This window comes from Leuciscus leuciscus (assembly GCF_965113295.1).
Source record: "Leuciscus leuciscus genome assembly, chromosome: 3".
Lineage (NCBI taxonomy): Eukaryota > Metazoa > Chordata > Actinopteri > Cypriniformes > Leuciscidae > Leuciscus > Leuciscus leuciscus.
Window position 1 is genome coordinate 11,740,300 of NC_138727.1, and position 20,716 is coordinate 11,761,015.

At 39.1% G+C, this 20,716-nt stretch overlaps 2 protein-coding genes across 4 annotated transcripts in view; one reads left to right on the top strand and one right to left on the bottom strand.

Annotated features, from left to right (window-relative positions):
- Positions 1–20,716, bottom strand: part of LOC309495895 (uncharacterized protein) — a 95,502-nt gene that overhangs the window by 57,253 nt on the left and 17,533 nt on the right. The window lies entirely within an intron of this gene.
- Positions 888–19,945, top strand: pcdh10a (protocadherin 10a). 3 transcript variants are annotated; one of them, XM_082165750.1, is made up of 5 exons: positions 888–3,846; positions 4,894–4,952; positions 6,308–6,414; positions 16,563–16,880; positions 18,961–19,945. In XM_082165750.1, exons 1-5 carry the CDS (start codon positions 1,360–1,362, stop codon positions 18,978–18,980), a joined length of 2,991 nt encoding a protein of 996 aa, XP_082021876.1. In that variant the 5' UTR covers positions 888–1,359; the 3' UTR covers positions 18,981–19,945. The 3 variants fall into 3 exon arrangements, with proteins under 3 accessions (XP_082021876.1, XP_082021877.1, XP_082021875.1); XM_082165751.1 differs by having other exon boundaries at positions 16,563–16,720; XM_082165749.1 differs by lacking the exon at positions 18,961–19,945 and having other exon boundaries at positions 16,563–18,129.

Sequence of the window (20,716 nt, forward strand, 5' to 3'; positions counted from 1 at the left end):
GCCTAATGCAAACATACTAACTATTATAGCATTCGACACTAAATTTACTAATAAAAAAACAAACATGATGGTTCAAGCAGGGGATACTGGGTATGCTCTTTTCCCATCACTTATAAGGAGATTCATTCTTTTTACTTAAAAGCATATAGCCTACTTTCAACAATATTGTAGGCTACTCCTACGTTCCCCATACACTATTCCAACGTTTAAAATATTTTTTACAATATTTTACCATATTAAGATGTATCCTATTTAACCTTATACTGTAAGTTGACTTCTAATAAACACGCTTTTACTCTAAAGTTTTTTAAAAAAAAAATCAATTTCCCCCATTGAAATTACTAGCAGGTTTTTTTTTTTTTTAGATTCCTCCACATACACGCGCTCTCAGCATGCGCGCTCGTGAACTGCATACTAAAGAGTAGGCTACACTTTCCGTGCTTCAGATTCAAAACATTCTGGTGTCGTCATTAAGAATTGATTCTTAAATAAGTATGACATTCATCATTTTGTCAAATACAGTCAAACACGTACATTCTACTTATATTAAAAAGCTAAATAGTCAAATGAATGAATTGGTCAAGACTAGAAACTGACAGGTAGGCTAAACAGGATTTCAGAACACCGTGAATCGTGTTCCCCCGTGCTAATATTTACCTTGAATGCGCCTGTTTGACTTTAAACGGAGAATGAGAATTGATTCACATGTCTTCTAAAGTGAGCTGGAGTGGGGATGTAAGGGCGCACTGAGGAGGGAGGGCGCGTGTGATTGACATTCCCACGGTCGAATCAGGTGACGCAGCGCTGGCAGTCCGGAGCGTCCATTGGCTGCTGGTGGCAAGAGCTCTGCGCAAAACAACGCACTGATGCTCACTCTCCTTGCAGAACTCGAGAAGAGGGGACCTACGGATTTCTAAGCATCCCGCAGTTATTAAGAACCATTAGACAACTATAGCATATAGAAAAGTGTTATTTGTCTGCAATAGGTCGCCTTCAGGATTTTATTTTTAAATTGATCTATATACTTATTAAGCAAAAGAGTTTTGCTAAGGTTTTGCTTCTCAGTATTAAGGATCGGGCTATCTGTAGGTTCTGCAATGTCTTTCTGTGACGCACGGACTACTAAATTCTGCTCTCCTTGAGACAGCATTATCAAATGGCTATAGATCTTGCGCATATGGCGACATGGTTTCAGGCTGACACCGTACAAAACAGGAGCTTTCATGTTCATTTGGGAAATTGCACAGTGCAAATGTTTTCTTAGACCAAAGCGATGGGTAATTCCTAAGCTGTGACTGGAGAAGAAAAGGAGTCAAGACAGAGCGAGGGGATAAAGAGGAGTGCACTTGTTGTTTGGAGATGATTTTGATATTTCTCTTTTTCTCGATCTTGGATGGAGGGTTATCGCAGCTGCACTTCTCGGTACCGGAGGAGCAGGAGCGCGGGACGGTTGTGGGAAATATCGCCGAAGATCTGGGGCTGGACATCACCAAACTTTCCGCGCGCCGTTTCCAGACCGTGCCTAGCTCGCGCACGCCGTACCTGGAGGTCAACTTAGAGAACGGAGCGCTGGTGGTGAACGAGCGCATCGACCGAGAGGAGATATGTCGCCAGACCGTCCCGTGCTTTCTGCACCTCGAAGTGTTTTTGGAGAACCCACTCGAGCTGTTCCGCGTCGAGATCGAGGTCATGGATATTAACGACAATCCGCCGAGTTTCCCAGAGACGGACATCACCGTGGAGATCACCGAGAGCGCCACACCGGGCACCCGCTTCCCGGTGGAGAACGCCTTCGACCCTGATGTGGGGACTAATGCCTTGAACACATACGCCATCACCACCAACAACTACTTTTATTTGGACGTACAGACGCAGGGCGACGGCAACCGGTTCGCGGAGCTCGTGTTGGATAAACCCTTGGACCGAGAGCAGCAGGCGGTGCACAGGTACGTACTCACCGCCGTGGACGGAGGGCAGCCGCAGAGGACCGGCACCGCACTGCTAGTGGTTAAAGTACTGGACTCAAACGACAACGCGCCCACGTTCGATCAATCCGTTTACTCTGTGAGCTTGCGCGAGAACTCTCCAGTTGGCACGCTCGTTATTCAGCTCAATGCCACCGATATGGACGAGGGCCAGAACGGAGAGATTGTTTACTCTCTAAGTAGTCACAATCCGCCGCGTATTCGGGATCTGTTTAACATCGACTCGCGCACCGGGAGGATTGAAGTGACCGGCGAGGTGGATTACGAGGAGAGCAGCACGCATCAGATCTACGTGCAGGCGAAAGACATGGGGCCGAACGCCGTGCCCGCGCACTGCAAAGTTCTGGTCAAACTCATCGACGTGAACGACAACACGCCAGAGATTAGTTTCAGCACGGTAACGGAGTCGGTAAGCGAGCAGGCTGCCCCGGGCACGGTGATCGCTCTGCTAAGCGTCACTGACCGGGACTCCGGCGAGAACGGACAGATGTCCTGCGAGCTGCACGGTGAGGTTCCGTTCAAACTCAAGTCGTCTTTCAAAAACTATTACACGATCGTTACGGACGGTCCGCTGGACCGCGAGAAAGCGGAGTCGTACACGCTCACGGTGGTCGCCAAAGACAAGGGGGTGCCCTCTCTCTCCACAAGCAAGTCCATCAAAGTGCACGTTTCGGACGAAAACGACAATGCGCCTAGATTCATGCAGACGGTTTACGACGTGTACGTGACCGAGAATAACGTCCCGGGCGCTTACATTTACGCGGTGAGCGCCGTGGATCCAGATGTTGGACAGAACGCCCATATCACCTACTCCATATTGGAGTGCGAAATACAGGGAATGTCCATCTTAACCTACGTGTCAATCAACTCTGAGAACGGCTACTTGTACGCTCTGCGCTCTTTTGATTACGAGCAAATAAAAGATTTCAGTTTCATGGTGCACGCCAAGGACTCCGGTGCGCCCGAGTTAACTGCCAACGCCACCGTTAATGTAATCATAGTGGACCAGAATGACAATACCCCGTCTGTAATTGCACCTTTGGGCAAAAACGGCACCGCGAGGGAACATTTGCCCCGCTCAGCCGAGCCGGGATACCTGGTGACCCGTATTGTTGCAACGGATGCTGATGATGGTGAGAACGCGCGCCTGTCGTACAGCATCCTCCGGGGAAACGAGCTCGGGATGTTCCGGATGGACTGGAGAACCGGCGAGCTGCGTACCGCGCGCCGGGTATCCAGCAAACGGGACCCGCCGCACCCGTACGACCTGTTGATCGAGGTCCGCGATCACGGCCAGCCGCCGCTCTCGTCCTCCGCGAGCATCAACGTTGTGCTCGTGGACAGCGTGGAGGGCCGGAGCGGCGACCGGGGGTCAGTGAAGTCCAAAGAGGGCTCGCTGGACCTCACACTCATCCTCATCATCGCTCTCGGCTCTGTGTCCTTCATCTTCCTCCTCGCCATGATCGTGCTGGCGGTGCGCTGTCAGAAGGAAAAGAAACTGAACATCTACACGTGCATGGCCGGAGACTCGTGCTGTCAGTGCTGCAGTCGCCAAGCGCGCGGGCGCAAGAAGAAGCTCAGTAAATCGGACATCATGCTCGTTCAGAGCACTAATGTAGCCAGTACCGCACAGGTGCCAGTGGAAGAGTCGGGCAGCTTCGGCTCGCACCACCAGAATCAGAACTACTGCTACCAGGTGTGCCTGACACCGGAGTCTGCCAAAACCGACCTGATGTTTCTCAAACCGTGCAGTCCATCCCGGAGCACAGACACAGAGCACAACCCGTGCGGGGCAATCGTTGCCGGATACGCGGATCAGCAACCAGATATCATCTCTAACGGGAGCATTTTATCGAGCGAGGTGAGAACACATTTTATTACTTATACGGGCAACGCTTTATGTGAATTCGGTATGAAATGCTTACATCAATAGCATCTCATTACCATATTAACTTACATAATTAACATGTTCATGTCGAGAAACTATCTTTGATTTTATTACTTAATATATTTTCATACATTCATATACAGTAAGAATTCAAATGAACTGCTAATGTGTTAAGTATCATTATATATATATATATATATATATATATATATATATATATATATATATATATATATATATATATATTAAGTGTTACCATTTATTGCTATTTATTGAGTAAAAATTATATAATTCATTGTGACAAGTTCAGTGGATGGAAACAGTGCACCAAATTTATCTCTACATATATGCACCTTAAAGTCTATTCAGTCGTGATCTTTCAGCTTCCTCTGTTAGTAATGTCAGATTGTAATCATCTGCTTGCTTATGACTCACATAGTGCTTTTAAAGGTAGCTCAGAGCTGTAGTGCTTTTCTCAGATCCTTTAATTACACTACAGCACTTTAGGGTCTGTCATATACAAGGATGTAAACACATATTCAAGACTGGAGGGAATCCTTAATGTAAACATTTCAGAAAAGATCAATGAAAATACTATATGATTGACCAATACTTGGAATATATGGGGAAAGTGAATTCTGGGTGAATTGTGGGTGGTTACAAACTCCTATCACATTCATTCTAGCATCTTTGCTTTTTGCCTCTGAGACAAGCCATTTTATCTTAAGTGAGCCCCCGCCATCCAACAAGGTATACTTTACTATCCCCTGGCATTCTCTGAAAGGGTGTAGCCCTCTGGAGTCAAGACTGAGTAGGGAGGGGGGAGTGTATTGGACAAGGGTTTAAGTATGCAAAGCACACAGTCGCTGGGTATCAGTGGAACAAAGGCGGTTCTATGGTTGAGGTGCTCTAGTGCATGGACAGAGCAGAACAGAGGCCTGACCAGTGTTTTAATGATAAATGTAGAATGTCATACTTAGAATGTGATACTCAATTATTGTTATTGTTTATGTCTTATAGACCAAGCACCAGAGAACTGAGCTCAGCTACTTGGTGGATAGACCCCGTCGTGTTAACAGGTGAGATGATTGCTCACATGCACTGTACACACACACACACACACACACACACACACACACACACAGAGAGAGACTTTCCATATACATAATAATTTTTATACTGTACAAAAACTGTATCACAAAACCAGTCATAAGTCGCACGGGTATATTTGTGGCAATGGCCAACAATACATTGTATGGGTCAAAATTATCGATTTTTCTTTTATGCCAAAAATCATTAGGATATTAAGTAAAGATCATAATCCATGAAGATATTTAGTAAATTTCCACCTTAAATATATAAAAAATGTATTTTTGTGAGTGAATGCAGCACAATCGCGAACATAAATGGACAACTTTAAAGGCGATTTTCTCAATGTTTCGATTTTTTTGCACCCTCAGATTCCAGATTTTCAAATAGTTGTATCTCGGCCAAATATTGTCCTATCCTAACAAACAATACATCAATGGAAAGCTTATTTATTCAATACAAAAAACCCCCAAAAACCCATAAGACTGGTTTTGTGGTCCAGGGTCACGTATTATATCCCCTTACACTAACTTTCTGAATTTTTACATTTTCAAAAATCATTAGTATGATTTATAAGATGTTTTCCTCATGGGGACCAAACATGTCTAAAAAATGGACGAGGATTTCGGATATTGGCATCTTTGTGGGGAAATTTTGTCCCCATAATGAAGGCTACACACACACACACACACACACACACACACACACACACACACACACACACACACACACACACACACACACACACACACACACACACACACACACACACACACACACACACACAGAGAGAGAGAGAGAGAAAGACAGACCTTAGAAGTTCAAGCTATCTAAATGGGAACATTGCATAGGCTTCTATTATTTTTATATACAACCAGTTATAAATACTATGACCTAAACCAAACCCACTCCCTAACAGAAATCTTTCTACATTTTTAGAATGTTCCAAAAAGAAAAAGAAAAAAGATGATTATTATTATTGTAATAATATTATGTCCCCAAAAGGAGGTTTCGTCAAATTAAGCTAACTTCTGGGTACAATTTGTGCCCAAAAATATGGTTAAATAGGTACAGACACACTGATATAAAGCAAGAGCAGTATAAATGATGTGGCCCTAGCCAAAATCCCAAGATTTTACTCAATGTCGAATGTGTCATCCTAATGTTTCAAACTACACAGCACAAGTCTGATTCAGAATTTGATATCGAATTTAATCAGCAGTCTAAAATGTAAAACTGTGCCAAAAGTGTTAAATAACCAAAACAATCAATACTTCTAATGGGAAAATGCAGTACAAAGCTCCAATTACCAAATGTCTACTAAACAATGAAAATTCCCTTATAGTTCAGCGTTTCAAGAGGCAGATATCGTCAGTTCTAAAGACAGCGGGCATGGAGATAGCGAGCAGGGAGACAGCGACCATGATGCCACCAACCGGGGCCACACAGCAGGTGAGTTGATTACGAGTTTCTCTCCTACTGTCCACCTGAAATAAGCATAGATGGGTTAAAGGCCCCTGGGGAATGAATGCCGAGGAGAAACATAGACATTGGGAAATTGCTCTCATTGTGGCTTTGAAAACAACGCGACAAGCCTTTAACCGATTCCAACAGTGGATCAATATAGGGATTGCATGGAAATTATACATCTGTCAACAAAGCTAAATGGATTTCAGTCAATGCCACGAACGAGTCTGACTTGTCTGATGAACAGGCTTTCTGAAGCATTTAATGAGTATTTGAAAGCTTCCACGGTAACAAACCCAAACAGCTACCCACCACCCCACCCGCACACCCCCAAACACAATTATTTTTCCATTCATATCAAATGCCAAAAACGTTTGAGTCGAGCACGGTGAAATGGCAATAGTTTGTTGGAGATTAATTTTATTTTATTTTGTTTATTCTTTCTTTATATTCAATTTGATGAGCTGTTTGACTTTCATGTTCTATATTTCATTTCTGCTGGTTTATTGATCAAGGTGGAGCCTTACGGCTTCGACTGGATAAAGCTTTGACCTTTCTCTCCAAAGAATCATGACATTCAGCCTTTGGTTTGGCAAACAGTTAGATGACGGGTTGCCAGATATTACGTATGCGCTGCACACAATGGAATACAAATTTTGGAAATGAGCATGGTTTCGCATTTTAGGTGACTACAGTTTGAAGGAACTTTACTGTAGAAAGGCCTTTGATATAATCCTTTCTGGGGGGAAAAATCACAGAAGGAGGAATGGAAAGAGGCAGAGGGACTGAGATTTTTTTTTGAAAACTTATTAGAGCATCAAATAGGTAAAATGAGAAGATTTGTGTGTGTGTGTCCTTTCCTTCCCTGCTCTCCTCTGGGTGTGTGTTGGCAAGCTCGTAGTTTCAGCACTCCCATTTCAGTGCCTGTCTCCGCATAGCCAATTATCACAGCAAGGTTAAGATGAAGGCCTGGGACACTGACAGGGGTAGCACCACTGCATTAACAACCACTTACACACACACACACACACACACACACACACACACACACACACACACACACACACACACACACACACACACGCTATCTCCTTCACACATCCCTACCTCGCCTCCGTTTGTTCTTACAGCGTCAATTTGGAGATATTAGTCTAAATTAAGAGAAGCCCAGCCAAAAGATAGAAAGGAAAGAGAAAGAAGCGTTTTAACCCTCATGTTCTGTTGAAATTGACTGTAATGCTCTTATGTTTAGGGTCCCTTAGATCCCAATAATGTAAATATAAAAATAATAGGTTACACATTACAATAAAGTTCCATTTGTTTGCAGTTAACTATATTAGCTAACATGAATTAACAATGGAACTTCTAATGCATTTAATGATCTTATATTGACTTGAACTGATTTATTGACTTAATGTCAACATTTAGTAATACATCAAATTATTAACATATTTTTTAACATTAAAAGTTATATCTGTTAGTATTTAATGGACATGAGCTAACAGTGAATAGTTGTTTTTTATTAGCTAACATTTTTTAAAATGTATTAAATAACAAAGATTGATTTTTACTGTAAGAAATGTATTGCTCATGTAAAGTGTTACCAAATAATAATAGTAATTTCCCCCCAAAATTACCTATCTTATTTTCAATTTTTTTTAATGTACATTTTACCTCATTAAACACTTAAACATTACATTATAGACATCACACTCTTAAAAATCAAGGTTATTTGTTGCAATCTATGGTTCCATGAAGAAACTTTAACATCCATGGAACCTTTCCATTGCACAAAAAGGTTATTTAGAGTGAAAAAAAAAAGGTTCCTTTAATTGTACAAGGTTCTTTGGGGAACCCAGAATAGTTCTTCTTTGGCATCACTGCGCAAATCACCCTTGGAACATTTATTTTTAAGATGGTATTGTCTGGCCGAATTTTATCTTTCTGTTCTACCACACACTATGTATACATGCACAAAAAAAAAAAAAAAAAGTGACCGGTATCTGTTTCTGTTTGGGGTTCATTTAATCTCTTCAAAACACATGAAAAATAGAATAAAAGCTGTATGCATTGATGTAAGTAATGTAACATTTAAAGGAGGATGAAATTGAAATTGTATTTATAATCAATTCTTATGAGATTAGAAAAGCCTGGTACTTTAAAGTATATCTTTCAATCTATTTAAATGGCCTTTGGGTCTCTCAAACGAGCATGAGTGTCAAGCTAGAGGAGCTGAGGTCAGAAAATGGCCCTTTACACGATTTAGACTGTTACATCTGCATTTGTTTGCAAAGAGACAGAGGCGTGACAAATTGCACAATTAGATTAACATGAGTGAGCGATAGATTGATGATTATCTATAAATGAGGGATGTGTGGTGATGACGTTAATCAAATCACTCCTGTCGCTGTAATTTAATGCTATCATTTCCCAATCAGAGCAACTCCATTTGCTCTGCACGCACACACACACACTCACACACACAAGCAAATAATTGTAGCTATGGTGAAAGTCAATGCTGGGGGAATAACTTTGAAACTGTAGCTCGCCAAGCTTCAAGCTATTCATAATTTAAGTTCTACTACAGTCATGCTACCTTGAAATAGTACGCTTTGCTACAAGCTACAAACAAAAGGTAGCTAAATAAACTGAGGATATATCAGGAAGCAATATCTTTTTAAACATATATTAGATAATATAATGTATTCAGCAATTTATACAATAAACATCTCAATATAAAGTAAGACATTATACACTAAATTCAAAGTACAGTTACAATGCAAAACAGTGTACATTATGAAATACAGTCCAAACGACATGACATTTAACATGTTTTGCTATGAAGAAAAAAAAGTTATATGCAACAACTTTAAGAAAAAAATGATTTGTATACATGAACCATCCGAACAGCTGTTTATTGTTTGGATTATTGCCTCAGCTCGCTCAGTATGAAGTTCTGTGTTCAATACAATGTGACAAAAAGCAGTGATGCAGTGTTTTACATCACCACTTTTTAGAAAAGCTTGTTACTGGAAAAGATACACAACTTTGATACACACATTACTGAAAAATGCAGTTAAGTTAGTAGCATCGCTAGTTAATCACTCCCCAAGACAGTAGTGACTATATAGGTCATTTCTTAAGGCAGCTAGCTGATTTTGAGTGAAAGCCCAGCCCGATGTTCAGCAAATCGTCATTACTTTCACTCTTGTTCTTCAAAACAAAATTACCATAAGTTTCCTCCCAACCCTAGCAAAAATGCTTGTCCTCAGCATGTGAGCTCAGGTCTTTGGTCAGCCCGACGACAGGTGTTCTGAAGGGAAATACTGCTCAGCAGGGCTTTGGCAGTGTTTTTCCTTTTCATTCTGATGCTTTTGCACACCATTGATAAAAGATGTGATGAGGTCTCCAGAAGAGAAAATGCAAGAGAAGCGGAAAGAGACGAAAATAACGCACACAGTGGGATGCAGAGCGCTTCCTGATAGAGAACAGCTTAGTTAGTCATTGTGTTTTTACTCAACGCATCATCCCTTTTTTCTCTGGAAGTCTGCAACCCCAGAGTCCAGCATCTACTCAGATCATTGTTGTTAATAAAGCTCCCAGATGCACTGAGGATATCTAATGTCTAATCGAATACAGGTCTGCAATTATAGGATTTCATGGAAAATCATGTAGATATTTTTCTTTCTTTATAAATGTATTATAAGTGCAGGTGTTAAACTATAGCATACAACATGCTACATATTGTCAGTATGAGGATGTATTGTATTGCAGAACAATAGAAATTATGCAATTTGCTGAATCATATCGCTTTTAGGTTTTAAACACAATTATTCTGACAGCTCAAATTTCTCTTGACGGCTAAAAAATCATAAAATCCTTGAGGTCTACCGCTTGCAATGCATAATAGATGCCACATTGTCATGTTCTTTTTATCCAAAGCTGAACTATCAGCCCAAATTTCAGCATTTAACTCAGATTGAACCATTTAATGACTGCATTCAAACTTTGTTTTCTAGATAATTTCAACCTTAATCCTCATTTGAATTGGACTTGTTTTCCCTGAGGATAGTAATTTTGTGATTCACAGACATACTTTGTGACTTTAATCCCGTCCAAATTGAAAATGTCTGTTTTTCTTCCACAGCCATTGTTGTTTTTAAGTGAACTCAGGGTCCTCTGAGAATTTTAATCCTTTTTCTATAGGAACATATGTGATTGTGGTATATTACTTTTTCACATTGTTTCTCTTCATTTTTCTGAGCCTCTAATACCATAACTAAATTTCGCTGTACCTTTAATAATGATTTAGATATATTATGTGCTAATTGTAATGTGTTGTAAATAAAAGTTAAAGCTACAGAGATCCCAATCCTGCCCAAATCAATATATGAAATCACATATTTTCTGTGTAAATAATTGTAACAATATTTAAAACTTAAAAAATCCCATATAATTTGTTGCTTCAATGTGCCAACGTTTGCATGTCCTCCTTCACCCCACAATCTCCACCAAAATGTGGGTCCTGTTCTGATGACTAGGATCGGATGATTAAAGTCTACAGTAAAGGATATTATTCTACCACAAAATCACATAAATTCGTATTAGTTAAATTCATAAAACATTAACACTATTACTGAGTCTAGTTCCTCAGATAATAGCACGCGAGCCCCGATTTTCGCCTCTTCTTTCGCGTTTTAAATCTATTGAATGTGTAAACTGGCAAGACAAAACACGTCCAAATGATCAACTTTAACTTAATGATGGTTAAACTTAGCAGTTAATCCGCGAATCACATGCGTGCCGAACCGTGGGGCCTGGTCCGTATGGATCACGGCTCAACTGCGATCCGTTGCACACCTATTAACAACTAATAATTAATGAAAACACTTATCATCATGATTGCTATCTTACAAGAGATGGAGAAAGCCTGTATAGCTTCTTATAGGAAAATTTAACTTCATGATTAATTAACTTAAACTGAATCAACACTGACCTGACTTGAGCTGAACAACGACACTATTGTCTGCTTTATAGCTACTTTATAGCAGAATTTTGCATTATTGATCATTATTTTAGTTTTTGGTTTTGGTTTTTTGGAAGCTGCTTTGAAACAATCTGCTTTTTATAAAGCACTATAGAAATAAAGATGACTTGACTATAACTTTTCTGCTTTGCAAGCACTAGTATTGCTTTCAGGACATGATATTCTAGTTTTCTGTGTTATTCAAAGGTTGTTTTCACATACAAAAGCAGACCTCAATCGAATGAGACGGCATCAAGTCCTACATGTTCTACACGAGTCTCTGCATGTGACTGTGATATCGATGTGAAACTCATGCTGTGAGCTTCTGTCTGCTTGCTCGGTTGGGGCTATTTAGAGACCGCTGTTCTAATTACATTGAGTTTGATTGTATGTAGTCAGGTTTAACGGTGTACTTAATATTGATGATGTCACAATGGCCTTGGATCCCTGCTTTAACAAGATTTATGCCTCTGTGTACACCCGCATATCTCTGTCCATATATATCACCCTGATATAATAGTGAAATAACAAAGTGGACAGCTTGTGGAAGTGATCTATGGATTTCACAACACATCTGAGCAGAAATGTGAGCTGAGTGTGGATTCAGATGTTGAGTCTGTAAGATTAGAAGCCCTGAGTAGCACGTAGGGAAGAAGAATCACATAAGAAATCTTTTTAACTTTACTTATCCTTGACAGCAATGATAGAGAAAATGTAGACTTTTGCTTAAGCTTCTCAGATCTCCCCTGAGACAAATACGCGAGTAATCTCACGTCTCCTCTAGAGTTTCAGAAGAGATCTCAGCAATGTCAAAAACTGCTTAGACACCAAAGTCTGCATTCAAAAAACAAAGATTTCAAGATGAACCAATGTATCTTTATTTTATTCTTACTTATTTAGCAGATCTGAGACTAAATGATTTGATGCTTAGTATATACTTTGTTGTACCCTGAGCTTTAAAAGAGCAACATATGAGCAATAAAAAGCAGGTAGAAGTGTATCACGTCTTTCACAAGTGAATGTTTATGCCTGCACTCCTAAAAATAATGGAAAAAGTTTCTTTATATTTTTTAAATATAAACTGTCGTCTAAATGGTTCTTTGAGGTACCAAAAATGGTTCTTCAATGGCATCTCTGAGAAAATCCTCTTTATAAGAATGTATCTTTATACGCACAATCCAGCTGCAATTATCTTGGGTATCTTGAGTTTTCTGTGCCGTCCAGTAAATGAAAAAGGCATTACAAGCAAGCTGATTTCACTGAGCACAACATAACCAGACACTCTGATCACACAATAATGCTTCATCAACTACCAAAGTCACCTATAGGGATTCTAATAAGCACAGTATTCTGGGTCAGTGCATTTAATCTACAGCCTTTTATGCATATACCTGCAGGTCCCAAAGCCACACTAATAACATGTTTTCCTGGTCACTTATGCAAATCATTACAATAGCTCTATACTAATAAAACATTATTCCCCTGTGTATTCATTTAAGCATCAACACACACATACACTTATAGTATGGTCAGGTTTATCAGCAGCACAGATTTGTCTTTTGATCTCACTCAGAAAAGCTTCTGCCACAAGGAATTAGAGATTAGAGTTTGGCCTGACATGCATCCACCGCCTCCCTCTCCTTTTCTGTGGGCCTTTGTCTTTACCTGTGTCTCAAATTTCCTTATATCAGCCTACAGACTCTTTCATTCTCTCCTTTTTTTCCCCTTCACGTCACATGTTGTACTTGTTTGAATCTGACCTTGGTGCATCACTCTTTTAACAGTACTGTATCTGCTCCCTCTCTTTCACTCTTATATATGTCATTCCTCTTATGGAACTCTGTAACCTTTACAAAATGAATAAACTCGTGATTCAGACACTTTTATAAATGATAAATTTACTACGCAACAGGATTTAAAGTTAGCCATTGCTGAGTGAGGGACTGAGAGTTAGCTTACACACTCATGCATGTTACTTTTGATATATTATTTAAAAAACAAATCTTTTAAAATGATTTATAACAATGATTTCTGTAATTTTGTCATTTTCTGGAAGACATGTAAGTCTTGAGGAAGTATCACATGACAGGATAAAGCAACATTGATGTGATCCACCTTTACACTAAGGTATTTAAAGCTTCTTGATCTCATGACCAAAATGTTTAATATAGAATGTTATGCTTACTATACTTAATAATATAGAATATAATAGATTGTAATATAATTTGTTAAGCTCAACACTTTTTAGAAATATGACATACCGGAAGCTCACATAGCATTGAGATTTTAGCAGAAAAATATAAGCAGTATTAAAAATAAAAAATAAAAAACTACTACCATTAGACATTAGTTCAGAGAACCTAGTGACATACATAGTAATGCCTTATTTAATTGTGATGAAAGAACTAATAAGATTTCCATCTTTAATAAAAAAATAGGGGTTTAATATTTCATGTAATATATTAAGACAGGCCATGTAGGTGCTGCATAATTGATCATGCAATGCCATATTATGCTGCTCATCTTGACTGTGATTTTACTCCTGGAATATTTTAGTATTATCAAGTAAAAAAAAAAGACCAACAGTGACATCACGGTGCTTGCAATTTTTGTATGTTGCAATCCGAACTTGAGGAAAGGTTATAAGAATATGGACCTATGTTGGACTTCTTGAGGCAGAGAATGACTGCAAATAATTTTAAAAGCACCATGTTTCCGTCTGCACTGTGAAATTGCCTGTTACGTGTTCATGAATAAAAATAATGCACTTTAGCAGAGAATCGTGCAATGCAGTGCGCATGAAGTATAAACGCTGATTTGCACGTGTATCTGTGATGGTTCACACCAGGCTGAATGCGTCAATGTAAACAAGGCTTAACCCTGATTACTATTCTTACCTTTTCTCCTAGTTCAAACTTCCAAATCCCTAACCTTAATAACAAGCTAAGCACACATTTTAGTGGTGGTCCTAGTCTGTTGATTAGAACCCACAGTTAAGATACCTAACCATTAACTACCCCAACAATCAGTGGGAAATGACAATTTGCTAATGACAATTTGGTGTCCTCATGAGTGCCAAAGCTCAATTTATAAGGTGGTGATTTTGTATGAATTTGTACGATATGAACTGTATGAAAACGCATGATTTTTAGAAGCATGTAAGCATGAAGGTCCACCCCTAAACATAACTGTATGTGGGGCGTAAGCAGATCATACAAAGGAGTACGAATGAGATCACACAAATTCACAAGAATTAGTCATCAATTCAACAAAACCTAAAATAGTTATAAATTGTCATGAGATAACCACTAAGCCATGACTGATTTCTTTATTCATGCAGTCATATTCTTCTTCCTAATTCTGAACCGGTCTTTACGCTCCTTGAAACACTGACCCTCATGTAGGGGTTGTATCCAGAGGCCTTTATTAGAGTTCAGTGTGACGCCACACTGCTCTCTGCCCTTCTCTTTCATTTATTTCCCTTTCAAGCTCTCCTCTCGTTCTTTTCCTCTGAAACCGGCTAATTATCACGCTCTGTGTAGTCATTAGTCAGAAAGCAAGAGCGTGTACGTCTGAGCTTGTGTGTTTGGAGGACGGTTTCTCCCAGTGTTGTTAGTTTTGCTTGCGTTGCCTATAGTGTTTGTGTGAAGGACTTGAGAGACCGGCCGATGAGAGACACGATGAAATTAATAGCATGAAAAGAGCATGAAAACATCACAGCAGACTCGTTTAATATCGCTTGGTGGGAGGGACATGGAGAGGCAGACATGGAGAAACAAAAGGCTGGAGAGTTCACTGCTTTGTGTATATAACTATCCTTCTTTCAGTGGGCCGTCTTCCAGTCAATTACTGTGCTTTGCTGAAGCCTGACAATGACTGCAGCTGATTATAAAACGAGTAAAAAGCTCGCAATCTGTCTGGTTAAATAATCATCTTCATTCAAATATGAATAATTTCAGACTCCACGCTCTGGATAATTCATAGTAATTTTGCCTTTGTGTTTCTGTTGACATTGGATTGTTACATTGTCTCAGAGTGAAGAAAAATGTAGACTCCACAAAACAGATTTTTTGTTAAATTGATCTCGGAACGCGAGCACAAGTACATTGCCGCTCACACACGCACAGACACCCAGACACACATATATAGTATATATCAGCGGCGTGCAGTGGTGTTCAGAAATGAGGAGGCAAAGTTCAGTTTTTTTTTTTTTAATTAATCAAATGTAAATATATGTCCCCATTTACACTTAATGTTGTCACATTTGCCTGGTTAAATAAACATTACCTTAACCTTAATTAATAATGTAATTAATGTTCTATTTATTAAAACCAAGAATAAATCTCATCAAGTTAGTGTTTTAAGCATTTTTACATTTAATAATAAAAATAACAGAATAATAACTTACGGCAGTACCAATTTAAACAATATTATTTTATTTGTGAACTGATATTCAGCAGTTCTTTTTAATAATCAACATATTTTGGGATCAAACACCAAACTGGTGTTAATTTCACCAAACTGATTGCTCACTGAAAACCCCACAGTCATCATGTTTTCAGGCCATTTCAAGTTTGATTTTGACATAAAGTGGTGATATCTAAGTGAGTGAGCTGTTTACTTACTTTTTAATTAGTCGTCCCATTAACGCCTTCATTTTGTTCATTCAGAATGATTTGCGAACATGCACGAAAACAAAAGGCGGAATTTATGGCGTGAACCAATCATAGCCAATTATAACCAATCACATCCAATCATAGAGCGATTGAGGCATTGCATCCTCTCAGAACGACGTGGCCATCCGCTGTAACTTTACCTGCTGGTGCACTGTTGGACAGTGTTACTTTAAAAAAAGCAAGCGATACATTTTTTTTAATGTCACATTTTGAAAAATATGTGTTGTTTTATTTTTGTAATATGGAATATTTTCTCACCCTATTTTATTGAGGAGGCATTGCCTCCTTTGCCTGCACGGAGGAAACACCCCTGATGGAATGAGAATATTCATTATAGTAAATATAGTAACATTACTCTATTTATTCTAGTCTACATTACGTTTGACTAGAATGAAGCTGACATTTACTCATCTATCCTCTGTCTTCCTCAGGAGCTGATCTTTTCTCCAACTGCACTGAAGAGTGCAAGGCTCTGGGTCACTCCGACCGTTGCTGGATGCCCTCCTTCATGCCTGGCGACAGTCGCCAGGGCGCCGATTACCGTAGCAACCTGCACGTCCCCGGAATGGACGCGGTGCCGGACACTGAGGTACAGGAGAGCGTGGTTCCGGACGATGCGTGCAATCGGGCCGATGATAGATCATTCTCTACGTTCGGCAAAGACAAGTCACACCACGGCACGCTCACACGCCACGAGCTACACACACTCTTACCAAGCGCCCGAGCGCCTTACAAACCCAACTATCTGTGTGAGTACTCGCTCAAAACGTACGATTTCTGAACCCCCCAGATCTGATCCACTGCCATCATCTGTTCCAATTCTAACCCATGGCTCTCTTTGTATAGAACTATTTATATTTCTTAAAAAAAAAATAATGTAAAAAATGTAATCCCATTTCTCAAAACACCCTTTCTTGACCTATTCTCTCTCACTTTCCAATTTGTTTTCCCCTTTCCTTCAAAAGCAAAATGATCAAAAAAAAATTATAAAAAAATGTATAATATATGGACATATCAATAAAGGATTTTTTTTTGAGTGAAATCGTGGAGTTGTGTTCAACATTTTGTCCTTCCCCTGCCCTCTAAATTCTCCCACCCAAAGCCTCTGAAGACACTGGTGAAAACATCTTATTACAAATTTGGCTAATCAATGCTGGATTTGCAACTAATTTGTCATCCAAACCTACATAACACATACTTTTGTGCTGTGACTTTTCCTTAAGCTGAAATCTATCTTCATCATAATCACGTTAGACACATGGTATGTCTATAAAACATGCCTGTATCTCATCACACGCTTCTGCATCTCCTATAATCATGATTTATCACATTTCCATTTTATGTCATAATAAACAGAAATGCACAGCATGGCATATGGAATGGAAGCGGTTATTTCCCAGCTTTCATATACATCCAACAAAATCCTACATTAAGTACCTGTCTCTCTCATCATGCACTGTATCCATGTCTGTTGTAATCACCATATGCCACAGCTCTACTGTAATCACACTTGCGACAGTCAAATCGCCCTGCCTCCTCGCCTCTGATTATAGCATGCAAACTGTACTAGTGTAAACGCTCACAGTCGCTGAAACATCCAGCAATTTGTTACACCTGTTTTAATGCAGTACTGCTACTACTGCACTAAAGCAAGGGCAAGTGTACACTGTGTGTTCTCCTGTGGGCGGAGACTAAGTGTGCATGCATGTGCTTGTATCCTTTCAGACATGTGGATATGGGTGAATGTGATTTCACCAAGTACAACATCGCAAAGATGTTGATCCAGGAACAACATTCCAATCAACCAATCAGATTTGAGGGATAGGTTTATAGTTAATGTCAAGTTTAGGCTTACAACAAGGGTTAGGGGCTTCTACACTATTCTTATTCACCTAGCATTTCCCTCTGATTTTAGGGATAAGTTATGTGTAGGGTTAGGTTTAGGGGAAGGGATAGGGTTAGGACTATCTTTTTGGTCAGGAATGTTGTTCCTGGATCCAGGAACATGTCTTTTTTGGCAAAATCATGCCGACTGTGGATATGATGGACCTTATATCCACAAGCCCCGCCTCTATCCTATTTGCATAACTGTTTATTTTTATTTTTTATTCTTGGGAATTTTGGGCAACACTCACAAGAAAACGTCACAACACTTGTTTATATCAGCGCACCGCCAAAATGTCGCTCTAGAAATGTGTTTCAGAAGGTTCTGTAACGCCTTGGCTACTTAGTTGCTTTTAATTTGATTTGATTGTATTTTAATATATACAATTATTAAAAAAATTTTTTTTTATATAAATTAAAACAACATTTTAATAAAATTTTACATGCACAATGACTGTGCGTGTATAATTGTATTACAATTACATTTAACAAATATGTTTAATTGCAGTTGTTTTAATTACATTTATTGTAACAAGTGTTAAAGTTACTGTAAATTATCAGTCACATTTTAAATGCTATACAAAATGGATTTGATGTGCTATATTTAATAACTTGATTTTATACTGTATCTCAACTTTATTTTTTAGCTATTTTATGTCAGGATTCTACGTTTAAGCTCAATCTTCATACAGTACATTTCACAGAAAACGAATTTAACATTCACACAAAGATAATGTATACAGTTCTCACTCAAATGCAAGATCTAAAGATAGATTTAAGTAATTATCTGAAAAAAGAGCGATGTTTTAGTAGTGCATGAATAAACATGGCAACAGCAATACTTTTCCTTGTGAGATCAGACTCAATCTGGGAAATAAATTTGAGGATTAGTAAGAACATGATTTTAACGATCCATATGTTCTCTGCCTGTTCTTTGCCCTATAGCACGCAAAAGGATTTCCTAGCACCTTCCGTGTGGACATTCCTGAAAAAGCGTGAGTTTGCACAGTAACGCAGCCGGCCAAAAGCATCAAGGGTTTCTTTTTTAAATTTTCCTCCGTTTCTTTTTTTTACTGAACTCAATCACGGCCTATCCGGTCGTTCCCAGCTCTGTCGGACGTCTGAAACAGATTAAATCGGATGCGATCCGATGACGCAAGGACCCTGAGAAGTCTCAGCAGGACTGAGAAACCTCGCCAAATCTCCTCCGAAAAGCTGGATGAGAAGAGGGAAGAACAGAGGGAGAGAGCTCAAAAAGGGGATTAGGAGTGATGGAGAGACAAAAGGAGAAAAATGGATGATCAATGGACACGGGTGTTTCCTCACTCTCTCCGCTCTGTGATCAATGTGTCTCTGTTTACAGTCCACTGTAAACTATACCAACTGTCTGAGCCCTTTACCCGTTTCGACACACACACACAAACACACACACGCAGACACACACACGCACACACACACACTTGTACAAACGTACTGTACAAAGAGCAGCCCAAACTATGTGCATTATAAACTCAACTATCCGTTTTAGACTTGACTGTTTTCTATAGTCGTTTATTTTTTTCTTCTTAATCAGTGTGGTCAAGTGTTCTTCTGAAGTTACTATCTTTAGAAAAAGCGTGGATGCGGGGGACACAAAAAAAAATGGAAAAAGTAAAAAAAAAAGAAAGAAAAAAAGACGATTCTGTCCTCTCATTGGCCTACGGATATACTTCATCTGACATTGTGGTTATCTTCACGTGTGCAAGTGTGTACTGTTCTCTTTTAAAGCTTCAAATAACTATAAATCTATATATATATATAAACGTATATATATATAATATACTTTTTTCTGAACCTGTGTAGCCCATTGGATAGTTTCCTAAACACCATATTGCCATAAACAAATACAAAGTGCTGAAAAGACTTGCATTAAAATTGGGGCTTCAAATTGTGTGGCCTCTCTGTCTGTAAGTGCATAATTATTTGATATGCTGTAGTCATTTGACATAAGTCTCTCTCAAACACATCCATAGCAGATTACACACAATATATAGTTGAGACCGGGACTAGTTGTCAAATCTGTGTCTTAACCACAAAATCATTCACAAGGTTATTGCTCATGCAAAAATACACAATTCACAAATATCCATGGGATCTCTACAATTTAATCTGTAAAACCAGTGATGAAACACAAAATACAATTTCTTTTCTTTTTTTTCCTATTTTGTATACAAATACAATATATAAAAGAATTTGCCCCAATATAAATGTGACAACTAACTTGTTGAAGGAGAACAAAACCATATTTACTTTTATGATTAGACTTTCGACTCAAAACTAACTGAGAAACAGTCTTTTGTGACAACACCCGGTCTCCTCTCTCTATATATAACACATATTAGCTCACAGGCTTCATAGTTTCATTCAAAGCAATTCAGAACATCTTTTACTTCTTGGCCCGAAATGATAAGCACGAGTATGAAAGACTTTGATTGCGGATGTTTATTCAGTCCTGCCACACTGACTGTGATTAGAGAGCTGTTTTGAACATTAAACTTCTCTGGCCTTTTCCCCAGTGTTCCTGATTGGCCATTAGAAAAGAGAGAGAAAAAAACAAAAAACACCCAGTTTTGTGTCATGGGTAAAATCAGCATGTAAAAACAAGGCTTTGAATTGAAAACTCCCGCATGAATAATAAGCAACAGAAAAACATCAAGCTCTC

What these genes read in the sequence shown, in the direction of transcription:
- pcdh10a (XM_082165749.1), top strand. Translation starts at nt 1,360, where the DNA reads ATGATTTTGATATTTCTCTTTTTCTCGATCTTGGATGGAGGGTTATCG. An exon ending in GGAGCATTTTATCGAGCGAG is followed by an intron (nt 3,847 to 4,893) that starts GTGAGAACACAT and finishes TATGTCTTATAG; the next exon opens with ACCAAGCACCAGAGAACTGA. An exon ending in CAACCGGGGCCACACAGCAG is followed by an intron (nt 6,415 to 16,562) that starts GTGAGTTGATTA and finishes TGTCTTCCTCAG; the next exon opens with GAGCTGATCTTTTCTCCAAC.